Here is a 23,589-nt window from a genome sequence, read left to right on the forward strand (position 1 = left end):
GAAGCAGCAGACTTGAGGTCACAGAAAGTTCGAAATTTGTCTTTCCGTCTCCAGGGTCCAGCACCGATGTGAGTGAGGACTGGGAGAAAGACTTTGACCTGGACATGACGGAAGAAGAAGTCCAAATGGCTCTCTCGAAAATAGAAGCTTCTGGAGAGGTTAGTGTTGTGACATTTACCAGAATGTTAAATTAAAATGTAAAACAGTTAGAATGTTTTATGAACCCCCTTTTTCCTTTCTTTTTTTGTTTGTTTACCAGATGGACGAAGACTGGGAGAACTGGGACTGAGAGCCACTGCAACACGAACTCTGTCCCACCATTAAAGCTAGTTCTCGGCAGACGAACCATGCTTAACGTGTTTTAACTCTTTGTCCACACTGTCACCATGTCATGAATGTCAGTAGGGGATTTTCCAGCGGGTTTGGACCATATTGGTAAACCTGTGGAAAAGAGCAACAGGACAGCCAAGGCAATAAGAATTACGCTGCTCCATCAGTTTATTGCAGATAGGCCGCTAGCGAGGGTAGTTACTCAGGTCTTGGCTATTTCTTGGAATAACTTCTGGCTTTAGAGAGCACATGACACTAGTCACTACCTTTTTCTTAAAGCTTAAGGACACACAGTGACAAGTCAGAATGTGAAAGGTATCACCGCAGTAGGGGAGGGGCTGTTTCCCCTTTTTCTTTATGCCATTAAATACATCACGTATGTTGCGAGTGCATTGCAAGTTGGGCAATGGCTCAACTGCAGGCTGCAAAATGGCCATAATGCTGCTTGTCACCTTTCTAAATTCACACGTTGAATGACGATTGATTGATTTAATTCTACCTGTGCCCCGTTCTTTCTTTCTTATCTTTATTATGCAAGTGAATTTTTCAAAATGAAGAAAAAAATTGGCCTTCATTCATAGTGCACTTTTCATTTTGGATTCACTCCCAACTCTATAGACGATATATGGCCTTGTAAAACACACAGTAGTGTGATAATGTTATCCAAATGTTTTTGTTATAAGTCAGTCACCTGAAACGCAACCAGCTAATGTGTCATTAATTCTTTACCCTCTCTTCGTCATATGTTATTCATTTATATGAGCTTGTTGCAGGCTGTAAAGGTCGTTTCTATGAGTTTGTCTTATTTGGGTAGAGGATCATATTTAGATCATATTTGACTTAACAAAGAGAATTCAAACTGGTCCCGGTGTCAGGATGTTGGATTCTTTGGCTTGGAATTGAGGGTAGCATCTTTTGTTATGTATTTGTATAGGAAAATATTTTAAATTGGTGAAGTTTAAAGTTTCTCTGCCGGCCCATGTTTGGAACAAAATGGCTCAGCAGGCAGTGTGCCAAGTAGACCAAGGAGCAACGTGAACACGCTCCATGCTTTTCTGATTTCCTTTTCCATTATCTGTAATGTAACTGAGAAAAATAATCCTAGAGATTAATATTTATACTAAAATAAATGCTTAATTATTGTATGTGCTTTGGATTGCATGTCTGTTCAATAACATGCAAAACATTGTGCAGATAGTTAACTGTTCAGTTGTATGTTGTTGTTTCTTTTGGTTTAAGACATTGGCTGTTCTTCAGGTTTTTGTGTTCTGACAATGTTTTGCATGTCTCCAATTCTCGGCTGTGTATCCTCTTCAGATTCACACTTTGAACTAATCAAAGCTGTTCTCCACACAACTGTTTTCAAATCTGTCAAGTTCTTTCTTTTTTTAAGTCAAGTATTTCACTATATTTTTCAAATGATCATTGTCATTAAAGGATTCATGGCTAATGGGCTTAGTGTTGTGCATTACGATATAATCGAGGAAGGCTATTTTGCTATTTGCTACTAAAGAAGAAAAGGTAGACAGGTCTGTTTAAACCAGATAGGCTATAAAAGCATTATCGGTGGAGTGTTAAGGATCTTCAATAATCGCTTGGTCCACATCGTATCTCATTTGTTTAATCCACTTAAGTCTTGTGGAAGTGACTTGACTATGCAGGAAATGCAAAGGACATCGCCACTCATACCAGAACTATTTACTCTTAACACCAATGGTTACTCATTAACCAAGTTGTTCATCTACTGTCTAGAAATAACAGCTATATTAAACAAAAAAAGTGGAATTTCACAATAAAAAAACACTCCAACAACAAAAAAATTCCTCAAAGCTAGGTTTGGTCAAAACTTTAAAGTACCATTGAAACTACATCTTAAAGTATTTTCTCCTGGGAGATGTCTCTGCAGAGGAGTTGTATTGCTACCTGTACCCCCATACAGAATCCTATAGCTGTTTGTGGGTGGGGACGTTGCAGAGGAACAGTCAGTTCGATGAAAAAGAAAAATCACTAATACAAAGAATTTAATGTGAATGAACCCACAGTCTGACTCTTTGTCATTGTGTATATACATTATATAGCATATTCAGCTATATAGTCTACTGAATATCATTTTTAAATTCAGGTCATTCAAGTTTTGTGTCCAATCCAGGGAATATCAATCACATTAGTGTTGGGTTGTTTATGTTATTTTCCTAAATCATGTTTTTTATTGTGCACTCATGGCAATATCAATTTCAATCAAACTACTGTTCGTTTATTCCTTTTTAAATTGGCTTTTTTATCTGTTTTTACAAATGAGCTCTATGTATTTGGTATATTTGGTAAGCTTTTCCAGTTTTTTATTAAAGGATAGTTTACACTGAATGAGACATTCAAACCCAAGATCATACCATTAAATGGAAATAGTCTAAATTATTAGTTTATTTATCGAAGCAGTGTCTGTCCATGTTACAATATGTAAAAATGCCTGCAGTATAGAAATTGAGTCACCTGATGGCACTGTTGCTTAATTTTGGCCACCCCAGTCACAACCTGCCACTCCTTTTCTTTCAGCTGCAGCATCCATCTCACAGACATGGATTAGCCACGTTCTGACATACCGTTGTTCATCACCAGTCGCATTATTAATATCATTTTAGCAATTGTCTTTTAATTTCGCACAGAATCTCTCTTAACCTGCCTTCGCCAGATGTCTCAGGAGAAGCAGTCGGTGAAATGTTTGTATGGTCTTTGTGGTGGCATCAGCTGGGCTAACGTAGGTCACTGTGGAGGGACACCTGTGCAGCGTGCTGGCACTGTAACATGGATGCTGCCTGAAAAGATGGCTACTGTCTAGTGTCTGTTTGGCTTTCTCTCTCTTACTAGCCACACACAATACCGAGTGTGTATGGTGGGTGTGGTCGTAGGGGGGCTTGATGAGTGACTGGATGATGAAACAGACAAGGGGATGCATTACCATTAGTCCATTGCACCAATGTCAAGACGAACATAGCATCAGTACAGAGGAAAATATTGCATGAGGCGCCAATCCCCCTGTCAAATTTCCACAATTTAGGGACAAATACACAACCTTGAACCTTGATGTTGCAAGTATGCTAATAGAGATATTAAAAAATGGTTATTCATGGGCAACTCAGGCAAATCAAATTTATCATCTAAGGGCCATAAAGACTTTGACTCTTGAGCTGTGTTTTTGTGGCTGCAATGACACTTTACCTGCTTATTTGTTAAATGATATTACTGCTCTTTTATTCTGAAACCAGCACCCTCACACCCGTGTGGTAATGGCTTGTGCATATGCTGCCCTAACTGGACCCCAAATAACGCAGACACTATATACATTACATTCTTTCTTACTCTGTTCCCACTCAGAGGTCTTAGTCAGCAGAAAGGCTGTAAAGGAATTTCCTGTTGAATCCCACCGCTCCCTGGGTCTGGCTGTGCATGTGTGTGCGCTTTACATTACCTCTGGCTCTCACCAATGTCACCTACAGATCATTTCACTGTGGGCAGAACATGGGGGGGCAATCAGACAGGGGAAAAGAAATACTTCCCTCCTGAGGATCTATTCAGCGTCCCCGCCCCCCCTCCTCGTAATCCGTCCTTGACTGAACACTTCCTGCTTCTTTTTCTGCCTCTGACTTTCTCTCACTGCTGTCCCGGTCCATGCTGTCACAAAAGTAGTCACACTCATTTCCAGTGTATCTCAAACACACATGCAAATGCATTCACACAGAGAGAGTCAGGGTGAGGTCATTGTCTTGAGATCGAGTATTATTCTCGGCACCCTAAAGGGAGAAACCCTGTAACCCCTCTGCCTTTCAATAAGCACAAAAGACTCCCTTTGAGGGAGGAGGCAGACTCTTATGGAATGTGTTACCAGGGTTTTCTATAACGACTTGCCTCCCAATGCACACTCATTTCATATATATATATATATATATATATATGTGTGTGTGTGTGCGCGTATGCGTGTGCGTGTACGTTGGTATACATATTGTGTGCCTATGAGCTGTTGATTTATGCCTATAAGCTGTGTGCAATGTGTGTGCAATGTTCTTTTTTGTGATTTTAGACATACCTGTTCTGGTCTGTACATCACTTTGGTCAATGTGGGTTGTTTTTAAATGTGCTTAATAAATAAATTTGACTTGACATAAAAAAATCACAGTTCATTTAGACAGTTAGTTATACTCTCTCTCTGATAGGAAGTGACATCTATGTGTGAACTACATGTCCTACAGTGAGAAAAAAAAGCAGCCACCAGGCTAAGTGTTGATCCATCGCTGCTAAGCCTTGTGGGGTGGAAAAAAGAAAACAACTTCTAAAGGACTCTTGAGATGCCTCTGGATTTTTCCATGACAAACCATCGCCTTTCCCAATGTTGAGCGGTGGGAACAGGCCACTTTGTTTGTACAAAGCAGTGTCTGGGAGGAATGTGGGGTTTAGCCAGGGAGGGGATGGCAGGAGCAAAGTATGATAACTCCCACTCTATTCAGATTTATGGTCAAGACAGAGGGGCTCCTCCGGATGCATGTCAGGGGACTAGTAGAACACCGCCCCTCTACTCCGGGCCTGCCAAAGCAAATGTTTAGCCGAACAAACCCTTGCTATTCTTTACATCCTTCTTTGTCTTTCTATTCTCTTTTTTGTGTGTCATCATATGGAAAAGTGAGTAGTTTTTCTTCTGTGAAGCTTTGACACAGCACATTTGTGTTCATATTTCAGTCTGCACTTTGTGTGAACAGGAGCTACGTATGTGGTTTTGAATTTTAAACCAAACACAGTTGGCCGTGATGACTGATTTCCTAGACCGTGGAGAGTCACACAGGTCACAATAAAAAAAAGTGTTAGGTCGGTACTGAGAGAGAGAGTTCAGGTTGGAAAAGTCTTGCTTTTTAAAGGGGTATTTTTTTCATAAAGGCTCTTTAGCTTTTTTGCAGAGCGTTAGATGAGATGATTGATACCACTCATGTTTGTGAAGTAAATATGAAACTACAGCCAGCCGCCAGTTAGCTTTAGTTAGAATAAAGACTGAAAACTGAAACAGCCTGGTTCTGTCCATAGGCTTAGAAGTCCCTGCTCCCGGCCAAGGTATAGTCTGTGACATAACACAAAAAAAAACCCACAAGTTTTAAACAATCGAGATAAAGTGTGATAATTAGTTAACTTTAGGGGCACTCGTAGGGGAATTTTGTAACCGTTGGACAGAGCTAAGCTGCTGTTGGATTTTTCACCTACAATAAAATACCATGTAGCATGAGCTGTGTAACTAAAAAAAAGTATCCTCAAGGGTGTCCCCTGCTTTTGCAACTGATTTAGCAGACAACGGTTACTGATAAACATGCAGCTTTCAGATTTCTGTCTGCCTGTTGAAATATCATGTCCAGATTTGCTTTAAATTGTTGAGCAGATTCCTGGGCTTGATGTGTAATGTGTAAGTTATTTCACAGTGGGGTAGGACTTTTAAAAAAAAAAAAAAAAATCCCAGATGAACACAACAGACATACTTGCAGATACAGCCCTCAGCCTGTGACTCAGCTGGGCTCATTTTGTCCTCTTTTCTAATTCTTTTGGACCAACCATTCTGAATGTCCTGTTCTCCTCCGTCCCTTCTCCCCTCCACCTCCTCCACTTTTCATTACTGTCCCATTCATTCATTTATTCTCAGTCTTCTCCACTGCTCTGGGACACCAGCGGACCCATTCATCTCTCTCTTTCTGTGTCTCTCTCTCCCTCTCTCCCTCCCTGGTCTAATCAGAGGACCACACAGTCCCTCATCTCATCTGATGTCTGGTAATTGAAGGTGACATTGTTTTGGTGGTGGAGGCAAGGCTGAGCCGAGTTTGACTGTCTGCAGCCATGCAAATTAGACTGTCAAAACTTCAGGGTAGTGAAGCCGACACTAGCTAGCCTGTTACATAAATCTGCCTTGTAAATTGTAGCATCCAAGAGGAAAACTGCTAAAGAATGTTCCCTGGAGAAAGGCGAAGGGTCTGGTGAGGACTTGTGTTAGACTAAGTTTAGTTCATAATAGATCAATGTCTCAAACTATTGCCAGTGATGTGATTTTTCTGCCCAGTTGTAACGTTTTTCTAGGCATACTGTTCTTCCTCATTGGTTTCCTAACGTGATTCTCTACTTTTAGGCCATGTGCGCAGCTTGGCTCTTGGGATGGCCATGTCGGTTGGTCGCTTGGTCCACTTCGTATCTCACTTGACTATTTCTTGGCTGGGACCAGTTTTTTCCTGGAGTCCCTGCTGGTCGTCAAGCAACCGGTCTCGACCAAATAGTCTGGTAGCCCCCATGTAAAACGGCAATTCGTAATTTTGACACTGTTTTTTTGTATGAATTAAGCAAACGAGATAGAACTAGTTAATTATTGATCTTTAGATGTGCTGGTAGGAAGATTTTGTTACCTTTGGACAGGTTTAACATACGCTTTAAAATTTCTCATTTAACAACTAAGGATGAATTACTATGAAATTTGGTAATTTCCTCCTATTGATGAATTTCAATCACTTTGGTGATTCCTAAACTTTTCATCTACAGGTCAAAATTTCAATGCATTCAATACTTTTGCTTATGGCCAAACTTATGGCATTCCCATAAGCCCCAGCTGAACTTTGTGTTCAGTGCTAATTAGCAAATGTTAGCATGCTAACATGCTAAACCAAGATAGTGAACATATTGACTGGGTTACAGGTGCATAGCATTGGTGACAGTGACACAGGATATTAAACCTGTTTCTTGGAACCTGTAATTGTTTTCCCTCTGTCACTAACAGCAACTCAAACTCTAACTTGAAGCAATAAAATTGATTTAAAATAATAAATATAAATGATTTTATTTTTTAATATTATAATTTCTATTAAAACAGCAGTGTAAATGTGTGTGAAAGAGATAGGGAGAATCTATAAAGTGTATGTTTGTGTAAGAGCAAAAAGAAATAAGAAAGGCCTGTTCATAGGACCCTGGGCTAATCCTAATCCTAGTCTGCAATGGTGTCCAATATCAACCCTTCTACTGAAAGTCATTTCTAGGTCTCTCTGCTCTCATGCTGCTGATGCTGCCACTGGTCAGCCAAACCTGCTGATCCTGGCGCGGCGGCTGGTGCCCCCTGGAGAACTCTTCTCCACCAGTGTCCCAATCCAGGGGATCCGATTGACACTGTGAGTATGCCATCTGCCCCTCCAAAAGATTACACAGTGCACTGGGCCAAGAAATCCTCCAGCACAGCAGATTAAATATGAAATATAGGGCAGACATAGTTGTGCCGCTGCATGTCTAGATTTAGTGGTGCCATCATGTCGCTCCTCTATATTTGTGCCAGTGTAAGCTTTTTTTACAGGTGTATGTCTGGATTAGGAATTTTCTTTATTTGTTTCATTCTGTGGTTTTTTGTGTATCGTTATTGAACCAGACATTATTGTGTAAAGTTTTTTGTTATTCTTTTTTCCTCATCTTTTGTGTGTTATTTGTGTGAATCCTACAGTGCAACAACTAATCCTCATCTAAATTTTAATGAATGCAGTCCAATTTGCACCTTTGTGCTGCTTATTTACTAAACTTGCTGGTGGTTGATTTATTGCAAAACAAAGGAAACTGTGAGAGAAATAGAAAAATGGAGAAAAGGAGAGAAAATCAACAGAAACCTGAGAGCAAGCAAAGATAACCACGTCTGAAAATGGTTACTATGGAAACTGTGCCTTTCTTTCCTCTCCTCTGGTATATTTAGAGTCGCACATTTTCGTGTAACAGTGTGTACAAATTAGCACACGCCCCCTTCCCTGTATTCTTCCATACAGCCCTGGAGCAATAACTCAGAAATTGGATTTAAAAGAACTATCACTGGGAATCCTCTCAATGTTGACTTAAAGTTATTGTATAAGTTCAGTCAGGACACCCTTCCTTCACATATCTCTGTCTCCTTTAGTGTCTTTTGATGGTCAACAACATCAGCCATTTACATTGTATGAATGAGAGTCCTCGTCCGGCTCTGATTGTGCCTGGAGAGGAACCATGAAGGAGGGGGTGTCATCTCTTGGCCAGACTTTCTTCACTTAGCTTGAAACAATCCAGATCCACACAGCCATGACCCTCACATTCAGAGATCTACTGCTCTACACATGACTGCGGTCAAAGCAGTGTGTGTGTGTGCATGCTTTTTGTCAGTTAACATCTCATGCCGAGTGATTGTGCGTGTCTCATCTGCTCCGATTTTCAATGTCAATTTGTTGCATCACATCCATGCAAACAATACCAAAGTTTCATCACTAATGTATTTGATTTAGTTCTTTGTTTGCTGGCCACTGATTCTTTTCACAGGCCGCATTAATGTGAAGCATCTGTTGTTGTTTTTTACTTCTTTTTGTTTCTCCTTCACATTCTTTTCTTCACTTTCAGCCTGTACATTTTTCTTTTGTCTCTCAGCCTCCTCCCCCATAGTCTTTCTGTCCTCTCCAAACATCTGCCCTCCTCCCCCCTCCTCCTCAGTACCTCTGGCTCATTAGGCCTGAATGCCAGGCTGTTTTCACTGAGTACCCATTTGTGGATTACTTACCAAGAAATCATGTGGCACAATTGAATTACCAGTGGTTACAGAGGCTTCACTCACTGCTGAGGCATCTGCAGGATGCTCTTTTTAACCAGTCAATGGCAGCCAAAACACCCATGATCCCAGCATACAAAGAGACCCTTCTACGTCGCCCTTGTTGCCCCCGAGGCTGCTACTGCGCTGGCTTTTTGTCTGGTGATGTTCTTCCCAGACAGGAGAATCTGATACGTGCATAAGAGAACTCTGCAGAAAGCCCAGGGAATATGTTATGGCTACTATTATTTTTATGCTAATACATTTTCAGTTTTACACATTCAGTGATGAACCTCAGGTGTGTTTTATAAGGCTCTTTTCTCCTGCCCCTTTTTGTCTTTTCCTTTTTTTTTACCTTGACAGCACAGGATGCAGTGGTTCTTGACTGACCTCTGTCCGTGGCTGAGCAGATGTTCAGTCTAAGGCAGGGGTCTTCAATGTTTTTTAAATGTCCAATGTGTAGGAATTTCTCCTATCTGGCGTTGAGATCATATATCGCAATCAACTCTCTCGCGCCACGCAGTTCAAAGTACGTATTACAGCTACAGTATAGTAGCGTACGTGTGGTCCTCCATGTTTCCTTCTTCAAACTTGCCGGGGCCGGGAAGCTACGATACCCATTAGCAGCATTAGCAGCACCTGTGAGTTTATCATGTGACAGCGCAAACGTGAAAGGCAGAGCAGTATGTCCTGTATGTCCCTTACGTATTTCAAGATGAATATGGAGCGTCTACCCCAGTTCATGCAAATGCAAATGTAAAATTTCAAGCCAAAAGGAATACTTGGAATTGATGGTGGTGGTGAATATTCATGAAGAAGGAAAAGTTTGTGAACGGGCAACTAAACACTCAACTGAGAGAGAGCAGGGACCCTCTACTACGTATATTGTATAATATGAAGTTGCATAATAAACTGGGCCAACAATAACGTGTAGGGCGGCCTAAAGCATTTATACATACCTTTTTTGCATAGAATACTAAGCTATTAAAATAGCCTACTAATTGTTGGCATGATTTTATAACTAATGTTTTAATGTTCAAAATACATGTGGCACATTGAATCCTTAGGATTAACTGTATCTGTGGATGGCTACCTAAGTGACTACCTTACCAATAGGTCAGTAGGCAGTGGGGATTTATATTTGCTAATAATATGTTGGATTCATGTTAAGACTTTTTCATTTTTGGAAAAACTTTAAAAAAAAAATAATAATAATTTTGAGGCCCCCCCTGTGCTGACTCTGAGGACCCCCTGTTGAAGCTCTGTGGTCTAAGGGATTTCAACATAAAGATTTTGCATGCAGCTGTATGTACTGTATACGTAACTAAAAACTCATGACTGCAAGACAAGTCTGTCAACCCTTTTATATCCAGGTGGTTGTAAAATTCTAGTACTCATCCCCAAAATATTTGCCTTTAGTTTATCCGGGGAACAATGAACAAACCAGCCATTGAAAACAAGCTGATGTGGAGGTTGTTATCTCATTTGGGATGGCATCCTGTTTAATCCACACTCAGCCTTGAAAAGCTGTCCACTGTTTAAAAGCACAAAGCTTCACAATTCTAAGAGTGGATATAAAACATAACAATAACATACATTTGTTAAAAAGGTGCAAAAAAAAAGTACTTCTCAGCCATTTTTAGCCTCTCTCAAGTGGGTTAGACTAATTATGAGGTTTTGTTAAGGATGTGTTAAGATTAAGTCAGGTAAAAGTGTGTACTCTGTGTTCAGTGGGGCAGGCAATGTGGATATAATGTTCTATCAAGATATATGTACTTTTATATTGTGATGCCAAAATATATTATATAGTATATAATATATGAACTGTTATATAAATAACCATATGGAAACGCCTGTTTTTTGGCTAACCCAGTGAATTAGAAGACACTTCATCACATTAATGCAAAGATTCTGTAATCCAGAATTGCCATTATGCAGTCCTGATCATTTATTACAACATTGCTTACATGCCATAATCCAACAATGGGTAATCCTGTAAACTGATAGCTACCTCAGGAGAAAAGATAAAAAAGAATGTCCACCCGATCCAGTAAGAGTGGCCAGTTACAAAAGGTATGTTGTATTTCAGAACAAGACTAAGAGTATACAACCATGCTAGCAGCTCTATGAGGCTGTACTTAGGCACAGTGGTGCTTCGAGCTAAATGCTAACATGCTCTCAATGACATGCTGTTTAGCAGGTATAATGTTTACCATGTTTATTATCTTAGTTCAGCATGTTAGCATGCTAAAGTTGGCTAATTAGCACTAAACACAAGTACAACCGAGTCTGCTTGAAAAACCGTTCGTTTTGTAGACATAGAAAAAAAATAAAGTCATAAACCAAAGTATTGGACAAATTGAAATTTTGAGCTGATGATGGTGCTTGGCAAAAGGTCATGGGATCACCAAAGTGGTTAGAATTAATCCTGAGGGGGACATGACATTTTGTGGCAATGTATCCACTCATTTCAGTCTGGACCAAAGTGATGGAATGACTAACTGTCCAACGGACCAACATTGCCATCCCTAGAGCCATGCAGAAGCTAGAGAGAGAGAGACCTCAGACTTTTTATTACCTGGTCATTTCCCTTTTCAAAATGACAAATTTATATTCATAGTGCTGATACTAAAATAAATACCAAGTCCTTTAAAGGTTAATGAAATAGCTCTGGCACTCTCCTGCTACCATCACCAGCACCCTTCCTACTGCTGGCTGCCATGGCAACACAGCCACCATTGATTTATGCTGCAGATAATTAGGAGCAAAGATGACAGAGCCCACAGGTGTGAACACAAACACACAAACACATTCATACATGCACTCACACCACATGCCTTTATACATGCACTCTCTTGCACACAATGAGACAAAAACTCATTACCAAGTGGTTGTGCTTCCTCGATTTAATATCCCCTCCAATTTGGCAAGTCCAATCATTGTCTTTCATTCTCATTCAGACTGGCAACTTGGCTGGCTCCCAGATACACTTTCTCTCGTAACACACACACACACACACACACACACACACACACACACACACACACACACACACACACACACACACACACACACGTCTGTTGCCCGCCAAGCATTGAGCCCCGCCTCTGTTAGTTTGTAGAAACAAGCAGTGTTCCTTTGTCGTGGAGAAAGGCGGAGCCAGCACAGAGGTTCTTCTTCTCCTCATCACCCGGCTGTCTGCAGCCCACTGCAGCTCGCTTATCCTGATAGGAGGCTCCCTTCACCTCAAGGTCCCATTGAGAGTGTTAAACTAATCTAGCCAAATGGGTTTCATCAAGTGAAATGGAAAGGTAATGATACGTCTGGCACTCTAGGCCCCTAAATGTCTCCTACACTCTTTCCTTTTCCATTCCTTCTGCCATGTTATGAGAGGTTTTAGGTTCCAGTTGAGCAAGGGTGGGTGCTCTCTTTGACAAGTGCTTTATACTACCATACATTCATACTTGCGGTGTGCTCATGCGAGCGTGTACACACTCACATGAATGGGTATGGGGCCGAGGAGAGCTGAGAAGCATCATCCTTCCACCTGACAACACATACTCACCTTCCTTCTTTCCCAAAGGCCTTACTGCAGGGTCACTTAATAGACTTAAGTTCCACACACAAACAGACATATGTAGACACACACACTCTCACCAACACACACCCACACACACACAGGTGACATCACCAGATGGATGATGGGGGCCATTCCAAGGCCTTTTTTATCCGACCAGATTATCTTAAAAGTGCTCACACCCCTAATGCACCCCTATGGCACACTGTTACACACACACACACGCACACGCACACACACACACACACACACACACACACACACACACACACACACACACACACACACACACCCCCGTGGGACCTCTCCCGCCCTTTTACCACCCGCTCCACAATGCTAAAACGTGCAAAACCCAAAGTCTGCAATCCCAACTGTTAAAATGATGGATGGGGACGTAAAATGCGACCTTTCTTTTTGCATTTTCCTGTCACTCTCTTTCTCCATGCCCCTGCAGGCCTCCTGCATGTTTGATTGGATTGCACTTGGTGGAAATGTTCCACAATGAAACGAAAAAGGTAGACTGGAGGAAAGTGAGTATCTGCTATGATTACATTCTAGCATGCAGGTATTGTTTGCGTGTTTATATATGTGTTGTGTGTAGGGTGGAGACAACAGAAGACATTTTGAACTTGGTGGGTCATCTTCTACACCAGTGGTTCCCAACCTTTTTGGTCAGATATACCACACAGCTTTGTTAGCTCAAGAACCCTTTTATAGACACCATCCTTCAATTTAGAAATGTGTTATTCAAATTGTTACAGTATATTTAAATAATACTAATACAATAATTAAAATTGTTACCAGTGTTAATTTTGACAGCAAATTCTGATTTAGTCTTTTGAATAACACACCATTTAGTTTTAGTCTTATTTTAGTCATCTGAAATCTTTTAGTCTTAGTCTAGTTTTAGTCAACTAAATATCATAAGAGTTTTAGTCTTAGTCTAGTCTTAAGTCTTTTAGTCTTAGTCTAGTTTTAGTAGACCAAATATTAGCAGATTTTAGTCGACTAAATCTACAGTGGATTTAGTTGACTAAATGTTTCTTCAGAATATTTGGTCATTGGAAGTATCCATCAGTCTGTTATGGAATGGAATTAAGGTTTGAATATGCAATACAGATTTAACAGTTCGTCCTAGACCTAGCTCTGACATTTCTGTTGTTCATGAGACATGTCATTGCCCTTGGACCGGGTGCACTGCAAAACGTTAGCTTGTTGCTAACGAGCGAAGTCAACTGAAATCAGCTAATGCTGTGTAACTAAGACTCTGCAACTAAACACAACTAAGTATAATGTAAACAACCTTACTGTTGTGAAAACGTCACCGAAACTGTGCAAAGTTCTGCAAACTCGTCCTCCTGTGTAACCGCTGCTGCGTTTGTTTAGCTGTTGCGCCTGCATTTGCCGCGGCTTTTTAAAATGGCTCTGCTGCTTCCGCATAAATCAACCTACCCTCAAAGAGTCGCTCTGATTGGATTTCTTCCCAACTTGTCCCACAAAAAAAGAGTGGTTCTGATTGGATCTCTTCTCCATTCGTCCCTCCCTAACATTTTCGTCTCATTTTTATTTGTTGACTAAAGTGTCTGTTATATTTCGTCACAGTCTTCGTCATCATATCTGACTTTTTATTTAGTTTTCGTCCGTGAAAAAGGTTCGCTGACGAATATTTTTCGTCATAGTCTTCGTCAACGAAATTAACACTGATTGTTACAGTATTTTTTATACAATTTTTTTTTTAAATCAGTTTGGTTCAATTTGCATGCGTACTACTATTACTACTACTACTAGTTCTTGGAGTGGCAGAAGCTGGACATTTCAACCATTTATCCATTATTTTTTTATCTGTTTCAACTTCTCTGCTGGCTTGCCTACTACTGTTCATACAGTCACAGAACGTTTGTTTGTGTTTAGGTGTTATTGATGACTATGTTTATATAATCAAATCATCATTTCTATTTTTTGAGCTACTCTACAATCTTTCCACGAACCCCCTGGCAACTGCAGAAGTACTTCTGGAGTACCAGTACACCTGGTTGGGAATCACTGCTCCAAGTGAAACCACATTACATCCCAGATGGACTCCATAAGGGTTGCTTACTCACTGCATTAGTGGGTTAGGTGAGGGGGGATTGAACACACCCGTGTGTTCCAGATGTACACATGAGCTGTAATATTTTTGTGTTGTATTTCACCAACGAGGTCGGAATTTCTCCATGTTCCCTTCGAAGTGGTGAGATTTTATGGAGGCAGATAAAGTCAGGGAGAAAAACGAAGACTGATGGGAGCCAGGGGCATGTGAACTCTCCTCCCTACAAAGACCTCACATACCAAAACCATCATATGCACAGTGCACACACATGACAGACACATTATCACTCCTCACACATGGGCGCCATCAATCACTCTCGAAATATCTCGGCATTCTGATTTACCACCTTTTTCCTTGTAGTGCACACGCTTTCATCTCGCCTCATGAGAATTTCATAGGCGAGTTTAATAAATGATAAACAAGTGAAGTGTAATTGTATTCACACCAATCAAATACAAAGCTCAATACTGAAGCCATTTGAGAAGTGCTTTAAGATGCAGCTCCTTTAATGACTGCTGACTCTCACAAAAACTACCACATCAATGTCAAAACCCTCATTTTGTGCTCCATTAAAAAAGCAGTAAGTTCTAAAGGGAGATATGTTTAGGGATCTGTTTGTTTGTTTGACTGGTATCTCAGCCTCTTACACTAGCAGTTCCATTTAGAGTCTCCCTCTTTTGCTCAAATCATTATTGTCTGGTATTAATAAGTAACAAATATGGCAGCACCCCAAATCCGAGCTTTGTAGTCAATCCAGAACTTTCTTAAATAACAATTTATTTTCTTGAAGATGACAGTCATTTGAGTTGATTATTTCCAACAGTCTTAATCCACCATGCAGCAAGAAAGTCCCAATCAGGGGCACAGAATGGGGAGAAAAGACCCTGAGCGATTCAGGACTGCAGAGCTTAACAAGGGCTCTGGAATATGCCATGGAATAAACGTAGATACAGAGCTTACACACTAAGATACCTAATTCAGAAAAGATCTGAATTAGATCTGAAAAGATCTTTGTCTACACTGAAAAACATAAACAATAGGAAAACAAACAGCTAAATCACTCCTTCATCCTCTTTCTGTCAGCAAACAATAAAACCGTGCTCCATAGCCAACATTAACATACAGCCGGGTTACATTGCTGAGTGGATGAGTTGTCCCCTCCTGTTATCTGTGATCCCCTATACTATATGTTAATGTACTATTTGTTCTCATTAACATATTATTCTGTTATCAGACAACTAAACAAGTACAGAACAGTAATTTGATTGTGGGTCATAAATACTACCTTTTGTACAGGAGACAAGTAATGCTGCTGTGCTGATCCTGATCAAATGATTAAATTAGGAATAATTTGTCCTACAAAAACATAAATACAGGTTGATGACAAGGTATTGACAATAACTGTAAAAGGAGTGATAACAAAGAAGGGTTAGGAGAGACCGTTTATTAAAAACTCTATTTTGGGGTGAGAAAAAGACGGCTTAGTGTGGACCTAAGGCCAAAACAAACACAGAAGGACGGATTTTCAGATTTGACTATTGTGAATGTAGTCGTAATGAGCTGTTTTCAGAGGGCCCAGCATTTCCCCAGGTCTCATTCACTGACCTGTCATTCAAGGCCACCGCCTACACCTGCTAATGAACAACCTTCACCAGATAAAACTACATCCTTCTTCCTTCCCTCCTCAGCTTCACGCCCCCCCAAAAGCTTTCAAACGTCAAAGCAAAACTGCCCACTATCATGTCACATTCCCCATTTTATACCACAACACTCCCAGTCTAAAGAATAAAAGTATTCTTTTGTGAAGCCCTTGTAGCCCTTTAATCGCAAGGGCCTCACATCCCTGACCACTCTACACTCCAGAGTAAAGAGGGAGCGCTGTAGCTCCAACGCAGATTATCACAATAAACTTCCCCACCCCGAACTCTGGTCTCTGGCCAAGCCTCAGATATTTCACTTTTGTCGACAAGACAGTTTTCATTCCAGCGCTTCACCCCCCTTTACTGCACCCCTTTTTTTCCCTCTATCTCCTCACTTACAAACTATCCATCCCCATGTGTACAGTACTGCATGCATAATGAAAACTTGGATTATGAATCATCACAGATGTTTTTTTGGATGTCCACACTTTAGAGAATTGTGGTTGCTTATAAGGTCCACTCCTTAACATGCTTTACACATATGGAAGTGTTTACATGTAGCGGAGAAGAAAAAAAACAGTTTTAGGGTCTGAGCCACTTGAGGCCACAGGATCGAATATGGGATGTTGGAAAAAGCTGCATTTTTTCACACTCGCACCAAAATGATGGAATGATGTGCTCGTAAAGACAAAGTTCCCCTCTGACCGCATCCCACTTGCATGTGTTCTGCATTACAACCCCCCCTTTATTTCTGTTCTCCCCTATTTTCACTTGCGCTCCTCTCCACCTGGTATGCGCTTATCCGTGACCACTGTGACTACAAACCTGAGAAATGTATCTCTATTTGCCTTTTCCATCACCGTTCATAACCCTCCTCCTCATCCTTTGTCTCTCCATCGCAGCAACAACACACACAGTCTGCAGCACTTATCTCTGCTATCTCGAATCCCCCCAGCAGGAGAGAAATCCTTGAGCCGGGTAAGACAGGAGTCACAGTCACATCAACTGCTGTTACATTAGTCAGCTGTCCACATGTTTCTAGTTCAACCTGTGTTTCTTTGCCCACGGAGCACATTCAGCCCTTCTCACAACAGCTTTGACTGAGCATGGCATTTTTCACTGGGAATCTCCATGATCTCATTACTGAACTGAAGTGGCAGGAATGGTGCAACTGATTAGCTCCGATGACCTTTAGTCTGTTTTCCGGCGCTGGAGAGAGAGTTTATGTGATGTCCTCTATATACTCAAGGCTCTGCAGCACCCTGGGTACACGATTTCTCTTTACAAATCAGTTGATCAGTGTGACCCCGCACATCCACCCACATCAGACAAAGTACATTTATTTAACATGATTTTGCTTAGGGCTGTTTTTACAAAATAAATGAAAAATAAATGTGTCAGGGAGACTCGAGCCAAACTGTCTCATACTGTTAATTTTATTGTATTCTCAACAGGCTCCCCACACCCTGGTCCTCTTTTGGCTCACGGGCTGATATGCACAGCTGAGAAGAGCGGGTGGGACAGTCCACGGAGAGTGCAGAAGGTAACTTGGATGGCTTTATCAACTGTGAGTAATGAGTCCTCTCCAATGTGCACATGAAGTGTCCCTCGCAGCAGATCAACCCCACCTTCAGTTTCTCCATACTCCACTCCAAACTCCCTCAGTCCCTGATCTCTAAACACTGGCCTCTAACCAACTGTTCCTCTAAACCTAAACTGTCACACCCATGAATATCTATCTATCTATCTATCTATCTATCTATCTATCTATCTATCTATCTATCTATCTATCTATCTATCTATCTATCTGTCTATCTATCTAGCTATCTGATTATTCTCCTCCCAGCCACAGCTGCCTTGGCCACAGCTTCTCTTTGCAGAGGAGGGGAGTAATTACACGATCCAATGAAAAACAAATAACACTTGGTTATAGCTGTCCATTGGGTTGGATTACACTGATTGGCCGGTGGGCGTGCTGCAGGCCAACTCTTTGACAATTTGTTCTTCAATTTCTGGCCCGTTCTGCCTGCTAAAGGAGATGAAATACCATCTGCACCTTCTGCACAGCTCCCTGTGTGATCTGGCTCTGATGTAGGGCACAAGCTGAAATCATTGTCTATGTGGGAAACGATGGTCTCCATGTTAAGTTTAAAAGTTTAAAAGGGTTCATTACTGCCTTTTCCTTTTTCTTTTTTTCTCTTTTTTTACTGCAATCAGATTACCCATCTGGACCTGTTTGGACCTGATTGGATTGCAAAAAGCTGGCATTATTTGACTTCAGCATCAATGGGGCCATTACAGGAATGCTATGATGAGACAGCTTAGTATCTCTAGAAATTACATTCATTCTATGCCTCACAATTTACGTCCAGTGCCAATGTACAGTACGCAGGATTTAGTGCACCTTTTATGCAAAGCAGGGGAAAATAAGGGTGTGCAGTTTGAGTCTGTGGAAATGCGTGCAGCATGTCAGACATTCCAACCCTATGGCCGGACAAGAACATTGTTTTTGGACGATACTGCAAAACCCAGAATTATGTGTTTTTATGTCCAGTGCATGCTTCTAAAATTCTCTCCTTTTGCAATATCTGTACATGGCAACTATGGCAGGGATACGGTTAGAAAAAGATAACGTATTCTGAATTAGGTATCTAAATTGTGGTTAAGGCATGGTTAGGGTTGAGGTTGGATTACTTCACTGTAAAATTGTACGAACAGTCACATATGTAACAGGTTCGTGACTCAATGTGAATTCTGATCTCCTGCATGAAATTCTGACATGCTACACGCCCATTCATCCACCACCTCCAGCTCCACACCTTTGCTTTTCACTTTGCTACACATAGGGCCAGGCCAGCCATTAGGATTTATGGACAGGAGGACAAACATTTCCAAATTAGGCCTCTTATCCACACCCACTCCAGGGGTTTCAGATAATAAGTTGAAATGTGTTTTAATGATAACAATACATGAATTTATAATGTACATACATATAACTTGTGTGGTCAGTGATATAAGTCAGTCAGTAAGTAGATTATTGTACTTGATCCCATTTAATCAATCGAGTCGCACAAAATTGGCTTCAGACTTGACTTGCGACTCGACCCAAAAGACTTGACTCAAGCTTCGACACTCGTCAACAACCTGTTTTAATGCAATTATTGCTTTTTAAATCTAAATGTATTAATGTATTTCTATTTTCTTTTATTGGCGCATATACGTTGGGGAAACGTATGACGAGCTGCATGTCTCCTTTTGCCGTAATGTGCAACGTAACGCATTATCTATGCTTTATGTGCGCACGCTCACATATAAAACAAATGCATTGACGATGGCGACACCAAGTCCTCCCAGAGTTGTGCCTTTTGTCATTAGTTTTGCTTTCAATAATGTGGTAAACAGAGGCAGTAAGCCAACAGCTACATGCAAGGTGTGTGGCATCAAGATAAATGATGCCGGATCAACAACGTCGAACTTCATCAGGCATCTCAAAACGCACCCAGATAGGTCAGTCACTCACACGCTAACGTGAAAGAGACGTTACATTTAGCATATATCGTCACAGGTAACAAGCTAACCATCGCAAAGTATTGTGCTAATGCTGGGAACAGGCACATTGTATCTTTATAGTTGTATCCATATGATGTGACAGCTTTAGGTTAATATTTCACCAGGTCAGAGGGCTAGAGGGATGTGTTAAATAGACCCCATAAAATAATCCCACAACTGATTTTGATACTGTACTGTATGGATGGTAGCTACAGGACATACTTTGAATTCATAAGAATAACAATACAGTTTTAAGGAACTTGAACTTGCCCCTCAAAGACTTGAGACTCGACTTGGACTTCCACAAAATGACTTGTGAACATCTCTGGTAGTTGCTTAACCCTAACTATACTTTAGCTGAACTTTACTGAACATGATGTCATTCACATCTAAACTGACTGACACCAGACAAGATCTCGCTACTGAGTAAGTCATTATAATATTACCTCTAAAGCCTCTAAGAATGATTGACGAGACTACAGTCAGACAGCTTTTTGGTTTCTCCTTTGTCCATACTCCTTTTTTGTTTATAGACATCCCAGGTTTCACTCACTGTGTGTACACTGCCTGAGGATAGAGTTGTTCAGATGACGGAAGTCACGTAACTTCCAGGGTGCAACAGGTTTTTGTTGTTTGTTGTGTCTCCTCCAGGATGTGTAACCAAAAGCTGTCAGACATGCAGGCCCCATGTATTTTGCATGAATACTTTCTTTCAACAACATCAAAAAAACATCCAGATCATCAATCAGCCTGACATGATAGAAACTGTAACCTCATTAGGTGTTTGCTGGTTGGATCTAATTGTAATTTATGTCAAACAGTAGCTGAACAAATGCACAAAAACATATTATGCTATAATCTAATCTAATATTCTAATAATATCCTTGTGTCTGTACATTTGGGTCTATATATACATATTTATAGTGTTAAAGTGTCTATGTACAAGCAAAGACAGCTGTCTGCGCATGGGAAACTGTATTTTCCCCCAGCTTTAGTGTGACAGAGGCCGGGCGATTTAATCCTTCAGTGTGTATAATTAATTTGGTGTTCCTTGACTCCCTGGCTCGGAGCAAAGGGCCATATGGCATGGCTGGCCACTGTGGGCCCTGGAAGACACAGCTTCAAGTCAGAGGTGAAGCAGATTGGAGAACACAGGAACTGTAACACCCTGGATCAAATCAGTTTAGTGGCCCTGCAACAATATCAACAACTGAAAGATATTAGCCTGAAAAGCAGGAGTGAGACTTTGCATGTCTCTGAGGAACATCCTGGCCACTTCTCCTGCCACACTGTGACATTTTTGATTGACACTTATCAATGCTGCCACTTCCCTTGTGTCTAACTTATTGTAGTTGTCACTGCTCTCATACCAGAATAACTGGCTATCCGGAGATTTGAGGCTCATTGATGTGCCATCCTTAGCCACAGCTGTTTGCGTGGGCGCCCTGCTATGACAGGTCCTGCCTCTGTTTAGCACACTGTGACTCACACGTAGTGAATAGACATTTGACACCTGACCCAAGGGCTGGAGGGAAATGGTAGTGACATGCTGGTGTCTCTGCTGCTCCACGATAGGCATCACGCTGTTCGCCCTATACTGGCACTGCAGAAAACTCAGCTGTCAAAGAATTTAGTTTGGCACTACTGGACTCCACTAAGCAGAGATGAGTGTAAATAGTCTGTTTTTGGATTCTATCAACCCACTACTTTTTACTATGAAGATGCGCTAAGTGGTTGTTGATTTTATCATCGCTCTCTAATGCACCAGAGCTGACTGATGGGTCCTCCTGCCAGAGTGATATGTGTTGTGTTATAAATATAGACACGTTTCATTCTGGGATAACAAGTTAAGGTGCTACAGAGGCACACCAAAGCGTCACTACCGTCTTCCTGCGGTTGCTCTTAGCAACATCATTTTTCTGAATGTCAGGAGAGTGAGAGATGGTGCCGGGTGTCTGATTATGACAGAGCGAACAGGCTACATGCCTAGAAACAATGCAATTATCTCCTGCGTCATCTGACCTGGCGAGAAGTCGTGAGGACGGGAAACAAAGTGTGTTAGTCGTTTGTTGTGTGTCATGCATCAATCTGTTTGATAATGGTGCCTTTTTTTTTCCAAGAGGCAGAGTCAGGTTTGCACATGAATGGAAAGTTGAAATACAATACGTCATTGCATTTATCAATCTTTTGCTTTCTTTTTCTCCACGTAAATCTATCTTGGGCCATTTTAATGGTTTGGTGCATTTTTCTCCGTTGACTTGAGGACAACGGAGTCATTTTTGTTCTTCTGCACGACATAAATCATCTCATTAAGACATCTTTTGTTGCAAATGGCATCTCCTCCCTCTATCTGAAGCTCATACCCTCAATTTCTCCCTCTTTATCCCATTCTCCTCTGCAAGCAATCTAAAGTGCTCTTCTGGGATGCTGGCTCTGTTGTAATTGAGGAGTAGATTAGGAGAAGATATGGTATCTAAAGGCAGCAGCAGGCCTGAAAGAGACAGCAAATTGAGAGACAAATAGAGGAAGAGAATGAGAGAGAAAGAAAGACAGACAGAAGCAGAGACAGGCAGAGATTGATGGCTGCAGAACTCCTGGTGTGGTAGGCAAAGGTGTATCAGATAAAGAAGAAAGAGGTAAACTAAGAGAAAGAGACAGACACAGACACCAATAGATTCAGACAGTCGGTGTTAATGCCCCCCAGGAACAAAGTTAGACCAGAGTCACTCAATTCCTCTTAGTCTTAAAGACTCTCTGTCAATCAGACATCATGGAGTTTCTCCTGGAGGGCCCTCTGGATACTTGGCCCAAGGCGGCCAACATCACAAGCTCAGCATTGTCACACAGGATGTAAGAATAACGACCATAACGTCATATGATGATAATGAGCAGATAAGACAAACATCTACCCGCTGCTTTGGAAAGCTAAATGTCCTAAAAATAAATTGCCAGACAGTTTTACAACAGAGATGGCCACCTGGTGGCGAGGATCAAGCAGCCATATTGAGAAGACAAGGCACGGTCAGGCACTACAGAAAAAAAATATTAATGTTGGGATCAGTTATGTTAGTCTGGTTCCTCTGAATCATGGTCCACTTCCTTTGTTTTTTCAGTAATCCAAATTGGTCAGCTGTTGTGCTCTTTGACAAATGTCCAACTAATCAGAGCTTTGTAGGCAACCCTGTCCCCTAAAACCTATGATACAACTAAACTGCATTCTCAAATACATTTTCTCCCGAATTACGTTTGTTTCAACATGTCCAAGTACCAGCGGCAGGTGCATGTTGTGAAACAGTGGCAGTTTTAATCACATGGTTAACGTTGTGAATTAAGACATAACTACTAAAGAGATCATGGTTTGGGTTAAAATAATTCCGTTTGTTACGTAGCTTAAGTTAAATTGGTAAATTAAGTACGTAAATTAAATCCGTAAATTAAGTACCTACATTGTGTAAGTAACTTTAGTGACTTTTGGTTTCACGTAGGACACAAACAGCGGTCTTCTGGCCAAAGGTCCCGTGCGGACTTTGATTAGAAATGTATTTGTGATATGTCACAAACAAACGTAATCCAGGACAAAATACATTTCCCTCAATATATAATTGAGAATGAAGTAGACAGGGTTGTAGGCGGTATTAAGAATGGGCAAGTCCTCCTCTTGTGCCACAGCCAGAAAAAATCTTCATTGAAGATAAATATTGAAAGAAAAATATTCACAAAATATGGTGAAAAGTGCAGATGGGATCAACACATTTGTACAGGTTATGGTTGGTTGACTTACAGAAGAATTCAGGCTGGAACTGGAGGTAAACAA

General features: G+C 41.0%; 1 protein-coding gene across 1 annotated transcript in view; it reads left to right on the forward strand.

Annotated features, from left to right (window-relative positions):
- The window catches only part of bsdc1 (BSD domain containing 1), a 9,226-nt gene extending 7,446 nt beyond the window's left edge, over positions 1 to 1,780 (forward strand). Inside the window, exons 10-11 of the mRNA XM_078277521.1 lie at positions 55 to 158; positions 260 to 1,780. Of these exons, the coding sequence (XP_078133647.1) occupies positions 55 to 158; positions 260 to 289 (134 nt within the window). The 3' untranslated portion in view covers positions 290 to 1,780. The remainder of the gene's footprint in view (positions 1 to 54; positions 159 to 259) is intronic.
- The last annotated feature ends 21,809 nt before the right edge of the window (positions 1,781 to 23,589 follow it).

Source organism: Sander vitreus, chromosome 20 (genome assembly GCF_031162955.1).
Source record: "Sander vitreus isolate 19-12246 chromosome 20, sanVit1, whole genome shotgun sequence".
NCBI lineage: Eukaryota > Metazoa > Chordata > Actinopteri > Perciformes > Percidae > Sander > Sander vitreus.